This window comes from Lutra lutra, chromosome 3 (genome assembly GCF_902655055.1).
Source record: "Lutra lutra chromosome 3, mLutLut1.2, whole genome shotgun sequence".
NCBI lineage: Eukaryota > Metazoa > Chordata > Mammalia > Carnivora > Mustelidae > Lutra > Lutra lutra.
This window is the reverse complement of record NC_062280.1, coordinates 44,996,898-45,020,526: the sequence shown is the minus strand read 5'-3', so window position 1 is coordinate 45,020,526 and position 23,629 is coordinate 44,996,898. Positions and strand designations below refer to the sequence as shown.

Below are 23,629 nucleotides of genomic sequence, written 5' to 3'. Positions count from 1 at the left end.
CAGAGCAGGCACACAGATGAGGCAACCCCAGCCCGACATGTTACTGCTGCCCCTGAGGGATTCCCACCCCCAACACACAGTGTGGGAGCGAAGACGAAGTGGGGGCAGGGTGGGGCTGGGAGCCACGGTCAGAGGCTCTCCCCTAGGGGGCCCCTAGACTCTTTCCCGCATCTGTCTGCCCAGGGCTGGCTCTAGGTGCACGTTGGGGGAAAGTGGATTTCCAGAATCTTCTGCCCACCCCACCCCCCCACCCCGTTTGCCTGTGAACACAGATCTAGGTGCACAAAGCCTGAGACAACTCCTTCCTTCCTTCCTCAGCCTGCCACGCTCCCCCGTGGTTGGTCCCATTGCCCCAGCCTCCATCTGCTACCACAGGTCGGCTGTGGCAGAGCTCCTGATACAGGGTGGATGGGCCCAGCCGTCCTTGACCTCGCCGCCTGCATGGACACCTGCTCATGACAGTACCCCCCCCAACTCCGTTGCTGCTGTGGGATCCTGGTGGTGAGTGTGGTACACTTCTCCTCAAGATGCCACCTCGGTGCTGACTTTCAGAAGCTGGATTCGAGAGGGTGGAGGAAAAGGGCCCCACCGAACTCTGAGTCCCACAATGCCTCTCTGTCACAGCCTCAGCCTAACAAACTCCAGAGGTGGCTGCTGGGAGCTCCAGGTCCAGCTCAGGGGTCCTTCCTCTCTGCGGACCCCAGCAGCGGAAGAACGCCCACCCTCCATGGCTGCATACCTGGAGCACTAGAAGGGGAGCCTAGACGCGTGGAGAGCTGTGGAGGACCACCGCAGACACCCTCACCCAAGGGTACCCACCCTGGTGCTGGAAGGCAGTGTCCACACCTTTTCCCACAGGGCTGGAGCCCCGCAATGAGGCCCTGGGGCTGGGGCGCAGGAGGAATGGCCTCGGCAGAAGGAGCCTGGCTCCAAAGGCAGGCTGGGTCACCTTCCTGGGACAGCCCCTCTCCTCCCTGAAGGCCTCCAGAGGTCAGGATCCCTGTGCACCTGGGCTCTGCAGACACCAGAAGGGCTCCCCCCAAGCCAGGTGGGCAGAGGGGCAGGGGGTGGACACCTGTGCCGGCGCCTGCTGACAAGCTGGCGGGCTGAGCCCTCGTGAGCATGGCTTAGGTTCCCGAGGCAGAGGCCTTGCAGCACAGACCCACCATGGCGCTGAAGCCAGCCCTGGAGCAGCCACGCTCGCAGCCTGATGGGAGGTCCCCATGGGGACAGGTGTCCCATGCCAGGTGGCCCGCAGGCTCCAGAGAACGGCATGGAGGACCCTGGACGTGCTCCAACCCGAGGTCTCGGCCACACAGCCGGGTGCAGCCAGAGTCCCTGGAGGACACAGCCACTGCCCTGGGGAGACCTCTGCGCCTGGAGAAAGATGCCTCCCTTTCAGTTCCTGTTGGGATTCCTAAGAAGAGCAGCTGCTCCAGCCTGCTGCCCCGCCCGAAGAACTCCCTGACTTGACTCTGAAGGGAGACACAGAAGAGGGCTCCTTGTGCAGCAGAGAGTGGACCCCGAGGGGGGCCAAGGTGCCCTGTTCTGGTCAGCAGTCCCTGGGGAATGGGAGCTTGGGGCCTGTGCTCCTGGATGAGGACACAGCACGGCAGCCTGTCCCCTAGAACCCCGCTCTGTGTCCTTCCCTTGACACACCAGGCTGCCCCCCACTTCCCAGGGTGGGAGAGCCCTCCTCAGAATTGGGGTGCTCTTTGGTCTGGGCTGGAGGGCTCTCCACACCCTGCACAGGGTCTGCACACAGTAAGGGACTGCACACAGTAAGGGACTGCTGGGAGGCGGACCAGGCCAGGGAGACCGTGTTAGGGAGCTGCCGGGTACTGAGCAGGACCCGGTCAGCAGCGACAAACCTAGAAGCTTCCAGACAGAGACAGGAGGGGTGTGAAGGTGAAGTTGGGTTCTCTGATGGCTGGTCATGGAAGGTGGTGACCCACTCCCTGGGGACCCCTCTGACATCTTCCCCTGTCCAAGGTGACACCTGGGAGCCAGTGACGGGGCGGGAAGGCAGTGGCAGTGGCAGCAGTGCCTCCTGAAGCCCCCCAGCAGTTTCCGTGTTGGGGAGGAGATCCATATGCAGGTAAATCAAACTGCTTGAGTTCCTCACATTCGAGATTCTTCTCCTTATCTGTTCTGGTCTTTCTCTCCCTCCCCAAAACCTGCAGGAACATCTCTGGAGATGAGAGTTTCTGATGACACATTTTCCCATGTTCTCTGTAGCTCCCTAAATTAGATTATATTCCCAGTTAATACATTGAATGACCTTTCATTTCCACTAGCACGCCAGGCCTGCTGTTTAACAAGCTAACCCCTGGGGAATCATGGCTGGGCCTGGAGCCTGGGGGGTGGGATGGGGGAGGGGGCAGGGCAGTCTGTCCTGCTGAGTGCATCTGCCCTGAGGAGACCTGGAACCAGGACAGGTCAGAAACCAGGGGAATCTGAGATATCCAAGGCATCCCTAGACAAGAAACGACTCAGGAGCAGCTCCCAAGATATCCTCAAATGAAGAGAAGGGTCAGGGTCCAAGGCCATGGTCTGATTGAAATGCAGAACCATGCTGGACATCTAAGGTCCCAGGATAAGCTCCCTTACAACTCTTGAAATGCAAAAAAAAAGAGACCCACAGTCTCAGAGCAGGTCATTGTCCTCTTGCTGAAACATGGCCCAAATGCTCTTGTTAGCCCTCTGCTTTCTCTCCAGGGCTCGCTCTCTGAGCAGTGATGCACGGTGCTGCTGAGAAGTACTTTGGAAAGAACCCAATGTTTCCATCCAGTGTCCTAAGGGAAGCAGGGCAAATGAGGGCCCCCCTCTTGGTCTGCCGTGACGCAGGAGGTGGCACTGAGAGCCTGGGGGCCAGAGGGCCAGAGGGCATGAGCAGGCCCCCATGTGCCCCACAGAGGATTTTGTCCCCATCTCCTCCAGAGCATGCATCCTAAGGAAGGCTGGTGGGCTCTCATTTGTCACTTGGGAGGAGGGAAGTCCCCTCTGCCATGCAGCTGTTTTAAATCCTCTGACTTCAGAGCAGGATCCAGAACGTCCCTCGGCCATGTTGAAGCCACCTGCAGGCCCAGCCCAGTTGCTAGGACAGCCATCACCTCGAGCAGCAGGCATTGGGGACCTCTGGCCTTGAACTCCCTTTGGATTTCTCCACCCGCAGCATTAGCCTGGGGCTCGATCCCAGGCCCCAGTGAGTTCCCAGGTCTGCTCTTGGGGCACTGCCTGCAGCCCAGCAACAGGCCCTGGCTGCACTTGGTTCAGGGAGGGGGTCTGTCCCAGTACCTGCTCCCTTTGTCAGACCCCTGCCCTGTCTGCTATCCCCTGGCCCCACTGCCCCTACTGCTCCAGGGGACTCTGGAAAGTCTGCTTTTGGCCTGAATACCACAGGCTTGGTAGCCCACTGCATGTGGGCCCCACCAGGCCCCCTGGACGTTGGCGGCAGCCGAGATGGCCACTGAAGGCCATCAACCACTTCCCTGGGATGTCCCCACACCTCCCCAGAGAATCAGGAGGGAGCCATCTTGTACCCCTGGGGAATGTCATGAGTTGAGACTCTGGACCCAAAGAGACCTTGTGAGCTGTGCCCCTGGGCAGATAAGGCAGGGATTATGACTGCCCTACCATCTCCTGAAGTTGCCGCTTACTTACACAAGATGACAGAGGCTGAGGGATTGTCACAATGCTGAGCTCACAGTAGGTTCTTAATAAGTGCTAGCTGTAATAACGAACTCTTTTCTTGAAATGGTGTGAGTGATAAGTAAGCCTTGGGTAGGCAGTGAAGACCAACTGTTCTGGAGGAGAATTCAGGCTGTAGATGGAGGTAATAGGAGAAGGCTTGAAACACGGAGTGTCGATGAAGGTGTGGGCAAAGCGTGGAGGGAGATGACACAGGACAAAGGGCCATCACAACCCACGGGGGGCAGAGATGGGCTCAGGAATGAACAGGACAACCGGGCGGCTCATAGGGAAGAAGACAGAGCGTGCTTCCTGGCGTGCCGCCCATCAGAATGAAGCCCAGAGGCACCAGTGACAGAGATGTGTCCCCAAAACCACACGGACTTGAGGGGAAAGCAGGGATGGATCATCTGGAACCCCAGTGTGGGGAGAGGCTGTGCGGCTGTGACTCGGATCCGGGGGGATGACACGCTGATGTGCACAGCTATGTGAAAACAAGGTTATGTGGCAGCAGGAATGCCAGAAAGGGAGTCAAAAGACAGTGCTTGAGTTGGGAGAGAACTTCTCAGGCGCGGCAGACAAGGGTCTGAATTCACCTCTATGGGGCACCCAGCTGGTGTAGTCAGTGGACAGGGCCGTGACTCTTGGTCTCAGGGCTGTAAGTTCTAGCCCCATATAGAGGGTAGAGATTACTTAAAAATAAAATCTTAGGAAAAAAAAAAAACTCTTTAAAAAGGATCAGAAACCTGACCAGAAAAGGGGGAAAGGCACAAACAAACATTCACAGAAAAGAGAACAGAAGAGGAACTTGTCGCTGGAGAAACCCAAAACAACATACCAGGGAGACAGTCTGAGCAGGCAGCGAGGACTAAAGCCTGACAGTGGGGTGTGTGGGCGGGTGGTGGGAAATGGCTCCCTCATGCTGCGGGTGGAGCTGCCCACCCCTGGTCCTCCTGGAGGGCAACAAGGCGTGCTCAGCACGGCATGCTCCCACCTCACACCCGGGAGCCCTGCACCCAGGGCATCACCGCGGGGACGCAGATGCCACAACATGAGCACGACTATGCACACACACAGGTCATTCCCTTCAACACTCCCTGAAATTCGGAAATACTGGGAAAACCAAATGCCTCCTGCTGGGAAAGTGCTTGGAAAATTATGCACAGAGCAATGTTATTCAGCTGCAAAAATGCGTGCTGCAGCTCTCTATGCACTGATTAGAATGGATTTCCAGCATAGACCGGTAGGTGAAAACAAAATGCCGAAAGAATATCTAAATAAAGGGCTAGTATCCAAGACCTACAAAGAACTTATGAACCTCAATACCCAGAAAACAAATAACCCAATCAAGAAACGGGCAACAGACATGAACAGACATTTCTCCAAAGACATACACATGGCCGACAGACCCATGAAAAAATGCTCAACATCACTGGGCATCAGGGAAATATAAATTAAAAGCACACTGAGATACCACCTCACACCCATCAGAACAGCTAAAATTAACAACTTGGGAAGCCACAGATGTTGGTGAGGATGCAGAGAAAGGGAACCCCCTTACACTGTTGCTGGGAATGCAAGCTAGTACAGCCACTCTGGAAAACAGTATGGAGTTTCCTCAGAAAGTTGAAAATAGAGCTACTCTATAACCTGGCAATTTTAAAAAAAAATTTATTTATTTATTTGACAGACACGGATCACAAGTAGGCAGAGAGGCAGGGAGAGAGGAGGAAGCAGGCTCCCTGCTGAGCAGAGAGCCTGATGTGGGGCTTGATCCCAGGACCCTGGGATCATGACCTGAGCGGAAGGCAGAGGCTTAACCCACTGACCCACCCAGGCGCCCCTGACCCAGCAATTATAATACTAGGTATTTAACCAAAGGGTACAAAAATGCTGATCTGAAGGGGTCCCCTGCACCCCAATGTTTATAGCAGAATGTCCATGATAGCCAAATTATGGAAAGAGCCCAGACGTCCATCGACAGATGAATGGATAAAGGAGAGGTAGTGTGCATATGCATGAGTGTGCGCACGCGCACATACACACACTGGAATATTACTCAGCCTTCAAGAAGAATGAAATCTTGCCATTTACAATGACATGGATGGAGCTAGAGAGTATTATGCTGAGTGAAATAAATCAGGTGGTGAAAGACAAATACCATATGATCTCATTCATATGTGGAATTTAAGAAACAAAACAGGATGAGCATAGAGGAAGGGAAGGAAAAATAAGATAAGAGGAAAACAGAGAGGGAGGGAAACCATAAGAGCCTCTTAACTATAGGAAACAAACAGGGTTGCTGGAGGGGAGAGAGGCTGGGGTGATGGGGTCACTGGGGGATGGGCATTCAGGAGGGCATGGGATGTGATGAGCACTGGGTGTTATATGCAACTGATGAATCCCTGACCTCTACCTCTGAAACTAAGAATACAGAATATGTTAACTTAATTGAATTTAAACAAAAGATTTAAAAATACCTATTGTATAGTACCAGAAATAATACGTAGTATAAATAAGGACATAGCATAGCAAAGTTAAAGAATATCTTTATTTATTTATGATGGCCAGGTCTCTGTGTCAGCCTGCTGGCCAGCAATACCACCTATACATGCCTGCCCTACGGATTTTGGATTTGCCAGAACCCCAAGCCGTATAAACCAATTCCTTGAAAAAAAAAATACTCCTGTGATACCAGGAAAAAAAAATACTGATGTGATACCAACAGCCTTCCCCCATACTGACCACGGGGACCAAGGGAACCAGCAGAGACACCCCTGTAAGCGGGGGCATCTGTCACCATCATGGACATAACCTCCTCTATCCACACTCACTTGTTCCTGGCATCCTCCTTCACCCTAAGGCTGTCCCCACCCGTGGCCATGTTCTGTCACCCCAGACCATGGAGTAGAACCCCTCACAGTGGCCTTGAGTGGACTCCTCACACCAGGTATGGGGCCCCCACCCCAGCCATGCCCACCCCCAACCAGGGGACACACAAGACTCACCTGATGGTCTTGCCCCAGTCACACCATAGCGTCTTCCCGATGGCATCCATGCTCAACTGGAACTGGCTGAGGCAGAGCTCCTGGAGGAGAGGGCCGTAGTTGGCGTCCTGGCAGGCCGTGGCCATGAGGAGGGGGTGCACTGCAACGAGAGTGTCCAGGGACCGTCAGCCGACCCCCGCCCACCCTCCCCCGCCTTCCCTGCGCACCCACGAGGGGCCTGCCCAGAGCCCACTTCCCCCTGATCTGGGGAGAGGAAGCCTGGGGCTCACTGATCCAGCACAACCCAGCCAAAGCCCTGCTTGCCGCCTGCGGGCCAGACGGCGCCTCCCAGAGCTCCGAATGCACAGGGCCAGGGGATCGCAACTCCCCTCGAGGCCACTGACCACCAGGAGCAGGAAGCCCAGCAGCCCAGGAGGGTCTGACACTCAGGCACCACTCCATCCTCACTCCAACCCCCCGACACAGCCCCCAGCACCCCCCCTTCACACGTGGGGAAACTAAGGACCCCTGGGATTGCAAACAGTCTCCTCCCCCTTGATGCCACCAGGCCTCTGGCCGATTTGGGCCAGAACGTGGGGTCCAGGCTCTGGCTCTCAGTCCCAGGGACAGCCCACCTGCCTTGAGGAGCCCCAGCTCATGATGCTGAGGTCTGGATACTTACCGGTTACAAACCACACCCACAAACTAAGATGTGAAACGTGCTCTATCCTCCAACTTGATACATATGAGCTCAAAAGGGTAAGGAAGGCATTGCACAAACCAAAATTCACTCCCTTCCCCCCTAAGCCCACAACTGGCTCAGGTGGCTGCTCGCAGGTGAGGAAGATTTTTCCCCTGGGTCCCCACCCCTAGGCCTCCCTGCTCTTCCTTTTCAGGCTGGACATCAGCCTCCTCTGCCTGTCTACGGGACCAGGCAGGGCCAGGGCGGTGGGGGTCCTTCACCATCCCTCCTCAAGGCCTGGCCCACCTACTGCCCATCAGGCTATCCTGGCTCTCTGCCCACAGGACCCCTACCATCATGGCCTTTCCAGATTCCTGAAGGAGGCCTGGAGCTGGGAAGCCAGGGCTACCAGAGGAATTCTTAGACTCCACGTTGGGCCTCATGGGCTTGTGTGGACACCCAGCTGCTCCTTGCTGCTCTTGGGTCTGGGAAGCCCACAAGGCAGTGGGTGGGATGGCCCACCCAAGGGGAGGGTGGTGGCCCTCCAGGCACTCAGACTATGCAGCGAGCTCTGGGGTCTGACTCTGAAACACGGCCTAGAAGGTGGTGTGTATGTGAGTGGGCTTATCGCCCCATGTGACTCCATCTTTCAGGAGCAAAATGCGGAGATGGTACTCCAGCCCCTACAATACATGAGCCTGCTCAAAGCTCTCTATATGCGCACAGATCTTGCAGGCAGGTCCTACTGTGATCATGAACTTACTAGATGGGGAAACAGAGGCTTTGGGGTGCAGAAGCGGGCCTAAGGTCCCAGCCCAGAAGAGGTATAGGCTTGACTGAATTTGTCTCACCTGCCTTAGGCCCCACACTCAACCAATTCCCAGTCCCAAGAGGCTGAGGGCTGGACAAGAAGCTGGGCAGTGCAGTGGAGGGCGTGACCTATCTTTTGCTGCAGACCTGGGGAGAGGGCAGACGATGAAGGGGCAGGCTGTGAAGTGCCATTCTAGAATGCAATTTCTGGGGGCTCAATGGCTAGTTACTGGAGGGCAAGTGGGTAGGTGGATGGGTAGATAAGTAGGTGCACAGAAAGGAGGGTGCATGAGTGGGTGGGTGAAGGGATGGAGGGATAGATGGATAGATGGATGGATGACTGGATGACTGGATGGATGGATGGATGGATGACTGGAGGGATGGATGGATGGATGGATGGATGGATGGATGGATGACTGGAGGGTTGGATGGATGGATGACTGGAGGGATGGATGGATGGATGGATGGATGGATGGATGGATGGATGACTGGAGGGTTGGATGGATGGATGACTGGAGGGATGGATGGATGGATGACTGGATGGATGGGTGGACGGATGACTGGATGGATGGGTGGGTGGATGGATGGATGGATGGATGGATGGAAGGATGTATAGATGACCGGATGGATGGATGGATGGATGGATGACTGGATGGATGATCTGTTGATTAGATGGATGGATGGAGGGAGGGAGAGAGGGAGGGGCGGATGGATAGATGGATGGATGGATGATTAGATGGATGGATGACTGGAGGGATGGATGGATGGATGGAAAGATAGGTAGGTAAATGGATGGGTGAGTGGGAGGATGAATGAATTCCACACATGGCAGACCAGGGCTCTGACCTAGCCCATAATCGTGCCAGAATGGAGTGTTGAATGGGAAGCCAAAGCCCTAGATGGGGTGGAGGTGACAACTGGCTCACAAGGTAAGGTGCCAAATGGGGAGAGGAAGAGATAAAGTACAGCCTCGGTTACAGGTAACAGAGCCAACTGGCAGGCTTCAACACAAGGGCAGCCTGACACTGAGGACCTGGAGGGCAGGCCAACCAGAGGCCACCTGCGGGGGAGCACTGACCACAAAGCTCTGAAGTTGCCCTCAGGTGTGTCCTCCCCATGCCCTCCCAGAGCCCCTGGAGAGGGAGGTGGTGCAGGACTGACGGAGGCTAGGCAGCAGGCCCATGTCTGGTCAGAACCTGTGTTTCTGGAAGACAGGCCAAAATGTCACAAGTGGGCAAGAGCTGTCCCCTCAGGGAAACGGCAGCTCTCAGGAAGGGGACATGTGCCAGCCCCAAGCATGCAACCACACGCTGTGCCTCACAGTCAGAGAAGGACTGCAGTCCGAGGGAACTGATAGCCTGGGGGTTCCAGAAAGAGATAGAGTGAGGGAACCCCAGCAATGGCTGGGGGCTCTGCGGGCTTTCAGAGGATTTATGTGAAGGTCCCAAGGCCCACCGATCCCACCAGGACATGAGATGAGCTTGGGAGGGAAAACGAATTCGTTGAACTAAGGAAGTGACAGAGTCCGGCGGCACACACCTGCACAGGGCGCTGAAGCCACCACAGTGAAATCTCATAGCAATGAAAGAAAAAGAGAAACCCAGACAAAACACACAGCAAACCCCATGACACACAGAGGTAGAGGGGAGGCCCAGCCCTCCCTGTGCCCACAGCACTGCAGGGAATCCCCTGGGGATCAGTCCCGCTGAGGCTGGCGGGGCACCTGGAAGGCTCCTGGGCTTTTGGCCTGAGAAGCTAGGGAGAAGGGGCAGGTGGGGAGGGTGGAGAAGAAAGGCTGGCATGTGCGGAAAGCTTCTTGGAGGGTCTCCTGAGGTGAGGACCCACAGGCGGGTGAGGTGACCCATCCCTGGACATCGTGGAAGGAGCACCCTCCTCCCCCATCCCAGAGGGTGCAGCAGAGGAGGCTGGGAGGGCAGAGCACATCCCTGGGGCACTTCAGGATCTCTTGGGGGCCTGGGAGCCAGACGGCTCCCCTGGCCTCAGGGGCCACATACCCACCCGAGTTCTAGCCACTTCCCGACAGCCCAGGTGCGTGTCCCATGGAGCCCACATGGGCACGGGGGGTGTGCCCCAAGGACCAGCTGTGGCTGACACCTAGTGTTGTCGGGGCAGGCTCAGGGAAGGAGTGACTCGAAAGCCCGCCTGCTATGGACAGGCGCGGTGTGGGGCTCAGAGCTCGGGGGTGGGGGAGGGCTCAGACACCTACTCATGGTAGGAGTCCCAAGTTGCCCATCCCAACTTCCTTCTAAGGGTCACCCCTCTGTTCGTCCCCACTGCTTCTCTGCCCCAAGCATGTGCCTGTCTCCCTGCCAAGAACGGCCTTCCCCAGACAACCCCAGGCCTGAATGTGGCTTGTCTATGGCCATCACCTCCTCCTCCTTCGAGGGGTCCCAGCCACTTACCCCAGAGCCCCCCGCCCCCCATCCACGTCCTCAGCCTCACTCAGGGGCTAGAGCGGTTTCCTCTTCTCGGAACAACGTTGGCCGCCTCTCCACCAGCCTTTCCAAAATGCGTGTGCGCCCTCCCTGGCACGCAGCTGCTCTGCACGTTCCTATCGTCCCATGTTGCGTCACTGACCCCAGCAGAATGTCACAGACATTCTGCGTGGGAGTGGAGCGACGGCGCTTCCCACTGTTGGCTCCTCTCCTGCTCTGGAATGGTCAGACTCAGGGTGGATAAGGACAATCGTGCCTATCAGTCAGGATGCTCTGGCAACAGAAACCACGTGGGCTCATGTGAGCACCAAAGGACTCCAGGGGCTCACAGCAGGAGGGGCAGAGACCATCCCGGAGGGTACAGGGTGCCACCTCCCCCGCGGGGGGTCCCCAGCGGAGAGTACAGTGCAGGGACACGTCCTCAGCCTACAGTCCCTCTTGTTGTGGTGTCCCCGCCTAGGTGCATTCAGGCCCATCTCCTGTTGTCCCCTGGGCTACAGAGGCCCCACCTCCCCTGGCCATCCCGGTCTGGTTGGTCCAACAGTGATGCCAGACCCCAGTGGGCGCTACCCCCACTGCACAAGCCTCCCCGTGGCCTTGACCCTGGCCGGCCTCTGGGCTAGTCCCCTGGCTGCTGCTGCTTCCCACCTCTCTGTGAGACACTTGCTGCCCTCCCAGGTTAGGACCCGGCTCTCTGGGCTCAAAGACCCCTCCCCACACACACCCTGCCCTTTGCTCCTGTCCTGGGGTAGCCCTGAGCCACGGGCCATTCCACAGCGGGAACCAGCTCGGGTGGGCTGTCTGGGAGAATCTGGAAACCAGGTTCATTGTTTACGTACTGGAGAACGGCACTTAACGTTTTTCTTTTTTTCTTTTTCTTTTTTTTTTTAAAGATTTTATTTATTTGACAGACAGAGATCACAGTAGGCAGAGAGGCAGGCAGAGAGAGATAGAGGAGGAAGCAGGCTCCCCGCTGAGCACAGAGCCCGATGTGGGGCTCGATCCCAGGACTCTGGGATCATGACCGGAGTCGAAGGCAGAGGCTTTAACCCACTGAGCCACCCAGGCGCCCCACTTAACGTTTTTCTTAAACCAGCCTTGTGGGATTTCTTTCATTGGAACGACAGTACCTAATGGTTTTAAAACTGACTAGAACTACCAAAAGTTTTAAAACCAACTGTGTGGGCCAAATGGGTCCCATTCCTGCCCAGCTGCCAGTGTCATCCCTCGTACGTAAGTTGGGTCTTTAAAAGGCCGAATTCGGGGGCCGCGAGCAGCCTGTGTTCTGTCCTCGGCATGTTCGCACAGGAACTTTCCTTGGCGCGGGCGTTATTTAAGAATTAGGTGTCCTTTTAGGGAGAGTTCAAAGAAACAGCTCCCTCTCTCCACAGCAGAAAAACACCGGACAGGAGGTCGCACAGAGGCTGCAGACCTCTCAGGGCGAAGGGACCAGGGGCCACAAAGACGGGGTGGGTGGGCTCCCGGCAGGGAGCAGGACGGTCCCGTGGAGACCCTTGGTTTGGGTTTTCAAATGAGCAATGAGCGACCCAGAAGTGTGAACCCGATGGGTCCTGTTTTATGGGTCCTTGATCTGTGCCTGCTCACCCGGCAGGAAGGGTCCAGCCTGCTGCTGATTGCATATCTGCAGACAGAGAAGCCTAGACCCTGCACTGTCCTGAACCCTGGGGTCCGGGACAGTGGGGGTGATGGGGGGTTGCTGGGCTGTGGGAAGGGGAACAGCTGGGGGCCAAGTCGAGCTCCCCATGTCAAGTCGAGGTGCCCATGAGCTGGGGGAGGGATCTCCAGAGATCTCAGACAGAGACGGCCTGGCCTGGGGCATGGATAGTCTCCTTCACTCCTTGGACTGTGAAGTGGGAACCTCCTATTCCAGGTGGGCCACCGGGACTGTGTTCCATAGGATGTGCTGTTCCCAGAAGCCCTCCCACCTCAGAACAAGCAGCCCACCTCTGCAGGGTTTTCAACGTGAGCCACACTTAGCAACTCATGGGACACTTGAGGCTGGATCCTGGTGGCCAGCAGGGGTGATGGGGAGGGACATGGGGAAGGGCAGGAGGGGGGAGATGACAAAGGCCAGGACACTTTCAGGAGTGAGGGGGATATATGCTCAGTCTTGGGTCCACGAAGGTGTTTACAAATGCCAGAACCGTCCAAACTGTGAACGTTAAATACAATCCGTTTATTCTGTCCGTCAGACTTCAGTGACGCTGCTTCACGTAATAAACGCAAAGGAAATGCCAGGATCTCTGAGCCGTGTGGTTCTAGAAGATCTTGGTTTTTTTCCCCTCATGCGCCTTTATATTTTCCACAGGTTAAACAAGCATATAACTGATGAAATGTGATCTCTTTGTTCTCTGCAGATCTGCCAAGAGCTGTCAGAAAAGTCCTCGCTCAGCCGGTTCTCGGGGTGGCTATGAATCATTTCTTGCTCACAGGCCCGGCGGGGAGAGAGCCGCCCACTTCCAAGACTCCCCTGATTCTATCCCCTGGGGACCCACATCCCCAGGAAGAGACATGCCCGGGCTGTCACCGCGTGCCCCAGGACACGACGTACCCAGAATTTGGTTTGAACATGTTGCCCTCAACTGTCCTCAGCCTTTTTGGGAAAATAAAAACAAAACAACAACAAACTGAAAAAATTAAAATTCTTGTGTGCTTGGTAAAAAATCCTACTCAGCCCTCAAAGTCCCAGGAGCTATCACATCCTTGGCCCTGCCCAGGACACAGCCCTGCTCTGACCCCATCGTAACTGCCAGCAAGAGCCTGTCCTGAGCCGCTGACCACAGGACCCTGGGGCCTGCATCTCACCCGGACGTAGCACCTGCTCCCCCAGGCTTCTGGCAGTATGGGGCCTGACGGCACCAGAAGTGAAGGAATGAATGTGTGGGGAGGCGTCTCAATCCTGGCCTGTGACAACCCCCTTCACTTCTCAGGACTCTTCTGGCTTCTGGAAAGCCCCACGTGGGTCGGGCCTCACCCTTACCTCAGCCAGGGTCTCCTGAAATGGTTTTCCCTTCTCTCCTCTGAGATACTCTTCCTCCTGTCTCTCCCAGTGCTCCGTGACACCATGTCGTGGGCAGGCATCTTGGGACACCTGTGTCTCTGTCTGGAGCCCCCATCTGTGTTCTTTTTGGAAGCAAGTTGGGTGTCAACAGATAAAATGTAGATCTGGCTCTAGGTTGGTCCCCCCCAGCTCTGGAGGACTCCCTGCTTCCCTTCCCACCACTGCCTGCCGGGGATGTCCGGCCCAGAGTGACAACCACACCTTACATGGCCTGAGTCTGTCCTAAGCCCTCCACAGGCATTCGCTGACTCAGTCCTCGAAAGCATCTGGTCAGGCCCGCATTATTATTCTCTTATTTTACAGAGTGGGTCAGAGGGGCCCAGAGAGGTTCAGTGACTTGCCCAGAGACACACAGCCCAGGAGTGGAGGAGCCGGTACGCAGCTCTCGGCATGCTCATCTCAGAACACACGGGAGAGACAGTAAGGGCAAAATCCCTCAGCGCCAGAGACCGCAGCCCCGAAGCCTGTGGATGACTGACATCCACACAGACCCCTGACGGGAGGTACCTCTGCAGACCCCCGACGCGAGGCACCTCGGGGCCATTTACCCCACGAGGGGTCGAGAGGGGTTTTGCTCCAGAGGTGGGAGGCCATGGCCCTGAGGCCCAGGGCCCTCCCAGTCCTGTGGGTGTGGCCATGCAAACTCAAGCCCATCGTCCTCGCCAAGACAACAGGCGTCGGGCAGGGGCGTGTGATGCTGCCACAGGAGGGCAAAAGGTTTCCGTGATTTTACGAACTTGTTTTCACAGCTCACCAGTTAAAGAAGCTGATCTGGACTAGGTCTGATAATATGCTGGGCAGCGGCACGGGCCAAGATCCCTGTGTGGGGGGCTCACTGACGGGTCAGGACCAGGAGGCCCTGGACACAACTGTTTCGGAGGATTAGGTGCCCAGGCCCCCTAGCGTGGGGCGGGGGTGTTCCCGCTGGTCAGAGCAGCTGCTCCTGCCTCCCTCACGCCAGCTCTGGTTCTCCTGTGCCAGGCCCCGCGTGGCTGCTGTGGCTGCCATGGCCCCTTCCGGAATTGCCCACATGGTTCCTGGGCCTCTCCCCGCTGCTGTGCTCCCCTCCGAAGCACACCGACCCCCCTCCAGCAGTCTCATCTTCCCCCTGAGATGCTCCCTATCCCCCGCAGGAGGAATTCCCGCTCCCGACCCTGCTCGGAGCAGCCGGTCAAGGGAAAGAGGAAGTTCCTTTGCAGGCCCATGGACCCTTTCATTTCCAGTTCAAACAGCAGCTCCCGCTGGCGCTGGCGGAGCCTTCATCAGGCAGATTTGCTGCTCCTCTGACTGGGACCCTCCTGACACACCCCTGCCGTAGCCTAGAGACCCTGCTCCCCTCTGCCCCTCCCCTCCTTGAAGTGCCGCTCTGCTCTGTGCTGCACATGGGGGCACCCGTTTCCGTGTCCCCCGAATCCATGAGAAAACAGGATGCTTGATCAAGCTAAAACGCTAAGTGACGCAGAACAACATCCGGAGGGAGTGAGACACCACACCGGCATCCCCCACAAAGTCAGGTTCCACCTGCGAAGCACCGACGGGTGCCTCAAACGTGTTGGGATGGCCGCCGTCAGGACCCGGACAAGAATGGGCGGCGGGGAGGGTGCCGAGAGCCCCCGCGCGTTGCTGGTGGGAATGCAGTCGTGGCCAGAAACCGTGAACAGAGCTACCCTGTGACCCGGACTGCAACAGGGACGTGCGCACCTGGGCCCTGCGCACCTGGGCCCTGCATGGTATTAGTCACAGCAGCCGGGTGGGTGAGCAACCTGAGGGCCGGCAACACCTGAACGGAAGAACGAAACAGTCCAGCCTCAGATGGGAAGGACGGCCATCACATGCTACATGGGGACGAATCTTGCAGTCACAAAGACACGGATCCCGCCGGGTTCCACTCACCTCAAGTACCTATCGCAGCCACTTCACAGACAGAGAGTGGAAGGGCGGGAACCAGGACTGGAGGTGCCAGGGTTCACCAGGGTGGGAGTCTGGTGGGAGTTATAGGCCGGGGAGATGGGAAAGTTCTGGAGACGATGGCCGGGGTGCATTTACAGCGATGTGAATGGCCTCTGTGCCCCAGACAGCAGGGAGGGTAAGTTTTATGTTATATATATTTTAGCACAATTAAAAATACAACAGTGAAATGGAAGGAGCAAGGAGGGGGCTGTGGAGGACGTGGCCTGCAGGGCTGGGTACATGCGTGCCCCATGGTCTTCACCGGCCTGGCGAGCACAGCCTCTCCACCAGGGAGCCCTCCCGGGTCCCCACAGCTTCCCCACAGCTCTCGGCCACAGATAGCTCAGGGAGACTGCAGTCAACAAGGACACCTCGGTAACGGAGTTCACTGTGAAGACTGGAGGGGACACCCAAGACCTCCCACTCTTCTCCTGGGCTTCTGGGCCATTTACAGAAGGAAAATCTTGTAAGGCCAAGAAGGAACCCTGATGCACACAGGGGTGGTCTGTGACCCACTCCCCAAGCTCAACACAATAGAAGCAGGGATCCCGGGGGAAAATCCAAAGAGCCTGAGCTGCTGGGATTTTAAAAAACTTGCTTCCAAATAATTCATACGGTAAAGAGGAAATTAAAACCACAAACACAGAAACTCTAGAAAATAATCCTGATGGCCAGAGGACAGAAAGTCACAGGAGGCAGCCCGGAGGCCAAGCAGAGGAGTGACAGGACTAGTTTCATTGCTAAGCAGGAAGAACGAAAGCAAACATATCTGGCACCCAAGGAAAAAGATCTGGTTCTTTGGGGTGGGGCTTGCGGATACCTAACAGAGCTACGCAGCCATCCTCTTGGACCAACGAACACAAAGTCATCTATCCATAGAGTCAGGCTGAAAAGGGCGAATGTCCATGGAGAACAGTTAGGACAATAAGATAATTATCCTATAATTATGTGTTGGATAAAATGGACAAGTTTACAGAAAATGTGAAACAAACTTACCGCTCTAAGAAATAGGAAACCCATGAAAGACGTCCCCCCACCATTATCTTCACGGCCAGAAAGGGTCCCACCCAGATGCCTCTGCAGGTGGACACGAAGACCCCTCGGCTCCCGGGGGACCTCTCACTGGCACTGAGCAAACTGCCCCAACTCAGAATGGAGGTTCATGCATGTCTTTGGGGAAGAGAACCCAGGCCCCATCCTGGAACGCACCGAAGGCTCCTGACTCAGTGATCACGAGCAAAACTCAAAATGAGCAGCGGTTATCAGACTCCCAGGCCCCAGGAGACTCCATTTGTCCCAGAAACGCAGGGAGACTCCTGCCCGCAGACCTCTCCACCTATGTCCCCATCCCACCAGTGTCCCCATCCTGCCAGCCGCCGAGGGGCCGCACACAGGCTGTTGTTCAAGAATTCTTCCTTCCCATCATAAAAACAGACCTCGTGCGTGGGAAGAAGGCTCGTCCTCACTCCCTCCTCCCCTCCCACCTGGCAGAGATAGAATTAAGTAAGAAGCATCTTGCCCAAAGCAGAGAGAACGAAGGTTGGAGGCATGGCTGCCGTCAGCAGGGGGCAAAGGGAGGCAGCTGCTGTCACCCACCCCACCCACCCCAGCAGCAGGGCCTCCAACCCAGTGGGAGCAGAAAACAAAATGAATGGTCCCAACTGGGAGGAGGTGACCAGACCGGCCTTCCTGAGATGAGCTATGGATCTGCTGCAGAAGTCAAGGTTGGGGGGCAGGTGGGGTGGGGGGAGAATGAAAATAAAGCAAGAAGACAGTGTTGCTGGGACACGGAGTGGAGGAACACGTTCAGGGACACAGCCAGCCACACCTCAAATGCACAAAACAGAGCTTCCTTATACTCCAGCAGCGGCTGGGTAGAAATAAATTGCGGCAAGTAACCCATTTGTTGTTTTTTTTTTTTTTTCCCAAGTGGGCTCCATGCCCGACGTGGAGCCCAGTGCAGGGCCTGAACTCAAGACCCTGAGATCAACAGCTGAGCTGTGATCAAGAATTGGACACTCGACCGACTGAGCCACCCAGGCATCCCAAAAGTCTGCCCTCTGTAGTGACTGCTAGGCCTCTGCAGGAGAAACGGGTTCCTGCCAGAGGGTGGAGGCACTGACTGCTGCTTGGTAATCAGGCAGTCCTGGTGTTAATCCCATCGGTCCGTAAGTAAGGGCAACTGCTGTTCAAATGGCGACAGGTACTTCGCGGGCGCAGACGCATCATCAGATGAAGCAGAAGTCTGCATATTTAACACCAGGGCACACAGGGGAAGGCTGAGGGGGGCATGTGCTCCGGCTGACCCTCGCACCCCTTCCAGGGGGCGCCAGCTGGCCACGCCCACACAGCACCCCACCTCGGCCTGCCCTCCCCACCAGCCCATGGACACTGGCCCTGTCAAAGTGTCCTGTGGCACCCAGCAGCCATGTCTCTATCCATCCGTCGCCTTGGCTTCTGGTCCCCAGCCTACCCCCTCTGCATTCCTTCCGTCTGTGGCTCTCACACCTTCCCGACTCTGAGGCTATCCCAGATGTCTCTCATGGCCAGAGCTCTCAGCTGTGCCCTGGGCTCGCGTGGACACCTGCCTGCCCTTGTCCCCTGAGTGTCCAAGGGGACACCTAACCCAATGCGACTGCTGGGGTGTGGGCTGCCGGGTTTAGCAAACACAGGACGCCCAGTCCCGTGTGAGCGTCAGATAAACAAGTATGTAAGTACTGCCCACGACATATTTACACCAAAGCAATTTGTTGTTTATCCGACATTTGAATTCAACCGGGGGCCACATGCTTTCCTGGGGAGCCAGCTGCGGAGCTCCTGTTCCCCACCCTCTAACACCTCCCTGAATCCCCGTGGCCCACCCCCACCCCCACAGTGCGACCCTCACCGTCACCTTGGCGACTCTCTGGGGCCCCTCACTCCTGCCATCTCAAGCCTCTGCCCTCACCTCTATCCCACCAGCGCTCTCCAGTCCCCTGCCTTCAACCGGAGGCAGTGCACGGCCCAGGGTTGCCCACTGCCCTGGAATAAAATCTGAACGTCTTACCTTGGCCCACAGGACCGACCGGGTCCTCCTTCAACACCAGTCTTGCTCTATGCCCTCTTCTCTGCAACCTTTAGCCATAAAGGCTTCCAGAAAATTCCAAGATTCAGGGCCTTTCCATAACCATCCTAGGGAACTGGGGTGCTCTTTCTAAACTGCTTGGGGGTTGGGGTAAGGGCCCCCATCTCCAGCTCCACTCCCATGGCTCATTTCCTTTAGGGCCAAGAGCACTCTTCATAGATGTTGTTTTTAAGAAAGGCTTCTCAGCCTCAGCTCCATGGACATTCATGCTGGGCCGTTCTTGTGGGGCTGAGGGGCTGTCCCAGGCTGAGGAGGGCAGCCTCCAGCAGTGGGCTATTGACCAATGTCCCTGGTGTCCACCTACTAGAACCCCCTCCCAGTCATGACCCTACATGACCCACTTGTGTGTAGGACAGATAGAAGTTTCCAGGAGAAATAGTTTAGTGCTTTCCCCAAAGCTCCCTGATCTTTCCATCTACCCAGTCAGCAGCCATCTTTCCTCTCACAAACAGACCCACAGAATCTTCTAGAAGCAATAAACATGCACTGAGAAAGCCAGCCTCAGGTATTGGTGTCGCCAGATTTCTGCCTGAGTGATTCTGCTTCCTGGACCTCTTCCCCTCTGACATGGGGTTTTGCTTTTATTTGCATTGATAACTGGCCAGAGTATGTGACACTATGGCAGAGTCATCAGTACCCAACTGCTTGGGTCAGCTGCTGCCTTTTGCCCTCCCGGGCATGTGTGGCTCAGGAGACTCCTTGCTGGTGGCAACTCGTGGGCCTGGGGTGCAGAGCCCGGGAGAGCACGGGTGGGCGCTGGCCGGGTCCACTGTACCCCAGCTCCAGCTCCTGTGAGTGACCCAGTGGGAGGAGGGTCACCCATCCCAGGGATGGGGGGCAGGGATGGCCAGGGAAGGCTTCCTGAGGCAGGCAGTCCCCTTCGAGGAACAAAGGAAGCCAGACCTGGCTGTAGGGTTCAGACCAGGGGCGCCTGATACCCCGGCCCCCGGTGGAGTCCTGGCTGGCATGCCTCTAGGGACCCCCTGCTCACAGCCCGGGCTTCCAGGGATGACGAGAGTCGGGTCCTTCCACATCAAAGAAAATACTAAGATAAAACAATCTCAGGGGAAAAAAAAAATCTTCCATGGACAACAGTAACTTCATTATGTGAATATGAACGAGGTCTTGTTTAGGTTGGGAGCCCTCCTGTTGCTGCCCTGTTGACATAACCCTCCTCGCTAAGAACAAGGGAGTTCTCCAGAAATAGGACTTGCCCGAGAGGTCACCCTGTCAGGGAGGGCTGGAAGACTGGTGAAGAGGCCACAGCAGCTTTGTCTCCCCTGGGCCCCTGGGGACGCCGTGGACAGAGGCCGGCCAGCACAGGGACTGGCGCAGGTGAAGCCACCACGGCCGCCTCTGCCCGCTGCCCCTCTCCCCTTCTCCCCACTGCTGCTCACTCCTCTCAGCTCAGCACTGCCCGTCCGGACAGCTTCCCTGCGTCCCACTGGACAAGAGGTCCTGGGGCAGGTTTCCAAGCCCCCAGGACTGCCTGCCACCTGCTGTCCTGTAAACGTAATGGGGGTCATAGGGTGGAGCTCCATCTGAGTGGCTCAAAGGTGTCTGGAGAGCTCTCTGTCTTGTCCTGGTCCCCCCAACCCCGCCCGTGGCTCGCAGGAGGGATGTGATGAGAGAGACGGGTTTTCCCTTGGATCCAGCAAACAGACGGTTTAACCCCAGGGTTCCCTGCCCTCCCTCAGGCAAGCCTGTGCACAGGCCTGAGTGGGGGCCCACAGGGAGCAGAGCCCACGCTGACAGGGGGCGCCCCCAGGAAGGGCAGGCTCCGCCCCCACTGGAGGGGGACGCTGGCAGCCAAGCCTGGGGGTTCCATGCTTGGGGGTGCTGCGTTTTCAGTAGAATTCACACTACGACCCGGAACCTCATCACACACTCTGCCAGACCCAAATTTCATCTAATGAGAAGCTGTGAAACTGATTCATTCTGGGAGAAAAAAATCAGGAGGAACAGAGCAGCTCTTTGCTGGAAGGGTCCCACCTAACACATTTCCTTGGAGAATTGCTCACGACCACTTCCAGTGTGAACATAAGTGCCACTCAACAGCTCCGGCCTGGGACCGGCTGGACCTGTACTGACGGGCAAGTGCCTATGGAAGGGACACAAAAATCCAGAAACTTCTCCCTGCGGTTAAATGCACAGGGAGAGTAAACAAACACCGGGAGGTAATTCACAAATAAGAATCCTTCAGCTTTGGATTCCAGGGTGAGAACTGCCTCCAGATTCAAACCAGCACGATGATCTGGTCACATATACTGCATTTCCTGCGACATCCCAGCCCGTCCCAGTTATACTTGTGCCGATACAGAGTCCCTTATTTCAACAAATACAACCGCCTTGCAAGAATGTCCTCATTCTTGCACGTGCCTGTGCAGCCGGCACACCCGGCTCCCAGGACAGTGTCAGCCAGTGCTCCTGAGCAGAGGTGGGCGCCAGACAGAATTGACAACGGACCCGGCCATCACAGAATAACCCTGGGTGCTTTGCAAATGTCCTTCATTGCTGATGGATGAAAAAATTTCAGTGGCCGTATATGAAATTTATAAGATGCATGTGGTAATGTCATTGTCTTCTGTAAACAGAAGAGTATGCACAAAGCCCAGGTTTACAATAGCTTGATTGTAAGACTGTTACAGAGAAGTTCTTGAGCCAATGGACCAGCACATTTAAAAAAAAAAAAAGGAAAGAAAGAAATTCCACATTGCTATTTTGGGAAGCTAAGTCTGCATTGCCAAGGAGACCTGGCTTCTGCTACAACTCGGGAAGAAAACAGTGTGTGCTCCATGATTCTACTAATTACCGCTGGGCTCTGATGACATGAATTTATTGATAACCTCACAGAGTTGTGTTTATTTGGAAAAATAAAGCTATAACATTAGCCAGACTGCTCAGACTAATGTTAAGATTATAGGACTCTGGACTTCCACCATTACGTGTGTTATTTTCACGGTAAACAAGGAAGGTCTTTATAGGCACTCCTGCCCTAGTGTTTATTTACGCAGTCTTTAGAAGGTGCAGCTTCTGGAATCCAGTAAAGAGCATTTCTTTAGTCGGTTATGCTAAAAAAAAAAAAAAAAAAAAAAAATGACACAACCCAGCTCCCTGCTCTGTTAGCAGAGAAATGTTCATTTCTTAGGAGAGTAAAACAGTAAATTCCATGTCAAGCCAAAGGGATCTTAACACAAAAGGAGAGAATACTGCTGTAAGATTTTGCTTTACAGGTAACTTCAGCCAAAAGAGTTTCAGGGGCAAGATCAGTCTTCTGATCACACTTCAGGCTGGTGGAGGCTAAGGGTTTTATGCAGAGGGACTCCTTGGCCACTGGCCACCAAGGGGCTGCTAGGTGGTCCTAAGCCCCGCTCCTCCAGGTGCCCTGGGCCATCTCCCCTGAGGAGCCACACACCCCCAGCTGCCACCCCGCTAGGAAGCTAGCACAGCACTCAGCCCTCCACCAGTACCAGCACTCAGGGCACCTCCACATCACCTGTTCAAGGAAAAGCCCACAAGTACCAGTGGCAGCTGGATTTTGCCATTTAAGTGCCTTTTTTTTTTTTTTTTTTTTTTTAAAGTAACTGCATACAGGAGATGAATCAGTGGCTAAAAGAGTTTAGAAAGGCTTCTTAGCTTTGCCTCAGGAAAACCTGTGAGGATAATTTCAGGGTAAATTATGCTAAGTCTGGTGCATGTTCCTGTTGCCTCTGGGTTTCAGTTATAAACTCTCCGGAAACAGAAAGCGGAGTATATTCTGCCTCCTCACCAAGAGTCCCTCTTTGAACTTCTCTTAGCCAGAAGGCCAAGTTCACAAACAAAAAAGCTGTGGAAACGAGGGAGAAGGCTAGTCTCATGTTTGCAAAGGGCATCCTAGGGAGGTTTGTTTGCAAATCAGCCACTGCGGCACATGCCAGCCGTCTTCTCAGCTTTAACTGATTTCTGGACCCGTGGGCCGAGGATCCGAGTCCCGGTAGTATGGCTGCGAGGTGCCTCCAACGCCACGCGAGAGCCCCAGGACGCCTGCACCCGCGGCGGCCGCGGCGCGGGGCCGGAAGCACAGGTGCGGGGCAGCACGTTCCCCGGCGTGCGCGGGAAAGGTGCCCGTGTCTCCGCGCACTCCCGCGCCCCCGGGGCCGCCCCCCTCGAGACCCCTCTCCCCCGAAGGACCCCGGCCCTACTCACCTAGGAGCAGCCAGAAGCCGCGCCGTGGGAGGCCAAGCAGGCTTCGGGCCATGGCGCGCCTCCGAGCTGGGTCGCCCGCAAGCACTGAGCCCGCCGCGGCGCCGGGGGCGGGAGCGGGCGCGGAGGGAGGCGGTGGCGCGCGCCTGGCCCTGCCCACGGCGGCTCCGGGGTGGGGTGGGGGCGGCGGGCAGGTCGCCGGGACGGCACCTGCAGACCGGACCGCGAGACAAGGCGACCCCACGACGAGCAGCGCGCACGGCTAGGAGCGAGCTCGGGGTCGCCGGGACCCTTCCTGGGGGACGCGCGCTCGGGCTTCGAGTGGTGGGGGATGGGGGGTGCGGGAGAGTCTGCGCCGCGACCGCCGCCCGCGTTGCTCCCGAAATCTTTGCCAAAAGGCGAGCTTGTTTAAGGGAGGATCTCCTAGACAGGGCATGGCAGTCTCAACAGGGGCACCATGCTCTTCCTCTCGCTCCTGCCCCCGGGGGGTCTGCTTTGCAAAAGGTCAAGACTCATCTCTCTCTTCCCCAAGGTGCGGGCACTGGGGCACCCGTGGGGACGAAACCAGCCCCGGAACCTGGGGAGACTCCTACTAATCAGAAGAGGACACACAATGAGGAACTGGAATAAATTCAGGATAAGCAATGGCGTGGGCGCAGGGGAGGA

General features: G+C 56.3%; 1 protein-coding gene across 1 annotated transcript in view; it reads right to left on the bottom strand.

Annotated features, from left to right (window-relative positions):
* Window positions 1–23,252, bottom strand: part of RAMP1 (receptor activity modifying protein 1) — a 41,784-nt gene extending 18,532 nt beyond the window's left edge. Inside the window, exons 1-2 of the mRNA XM_047722761.1 lie at window positions 22,967–23,252; window positions 6,699–6,837 (exon numbers count right to left, since the gene is read on the bottom strand). Of these exons, the coding sequence (XP_047578717.1) occupies window positions 6,699–6,837; window positions 22,967–23,018 (191 nt within the window). The 5' untranslated portion in view covers window positions 23,019–23,252. The remainder of the gene's footprint in view (window positions 1–6,698; window positions 6,838–22,966) is intronic.
* Window positions 23,253–23,629: the final 377 nt, after the last annotated feature.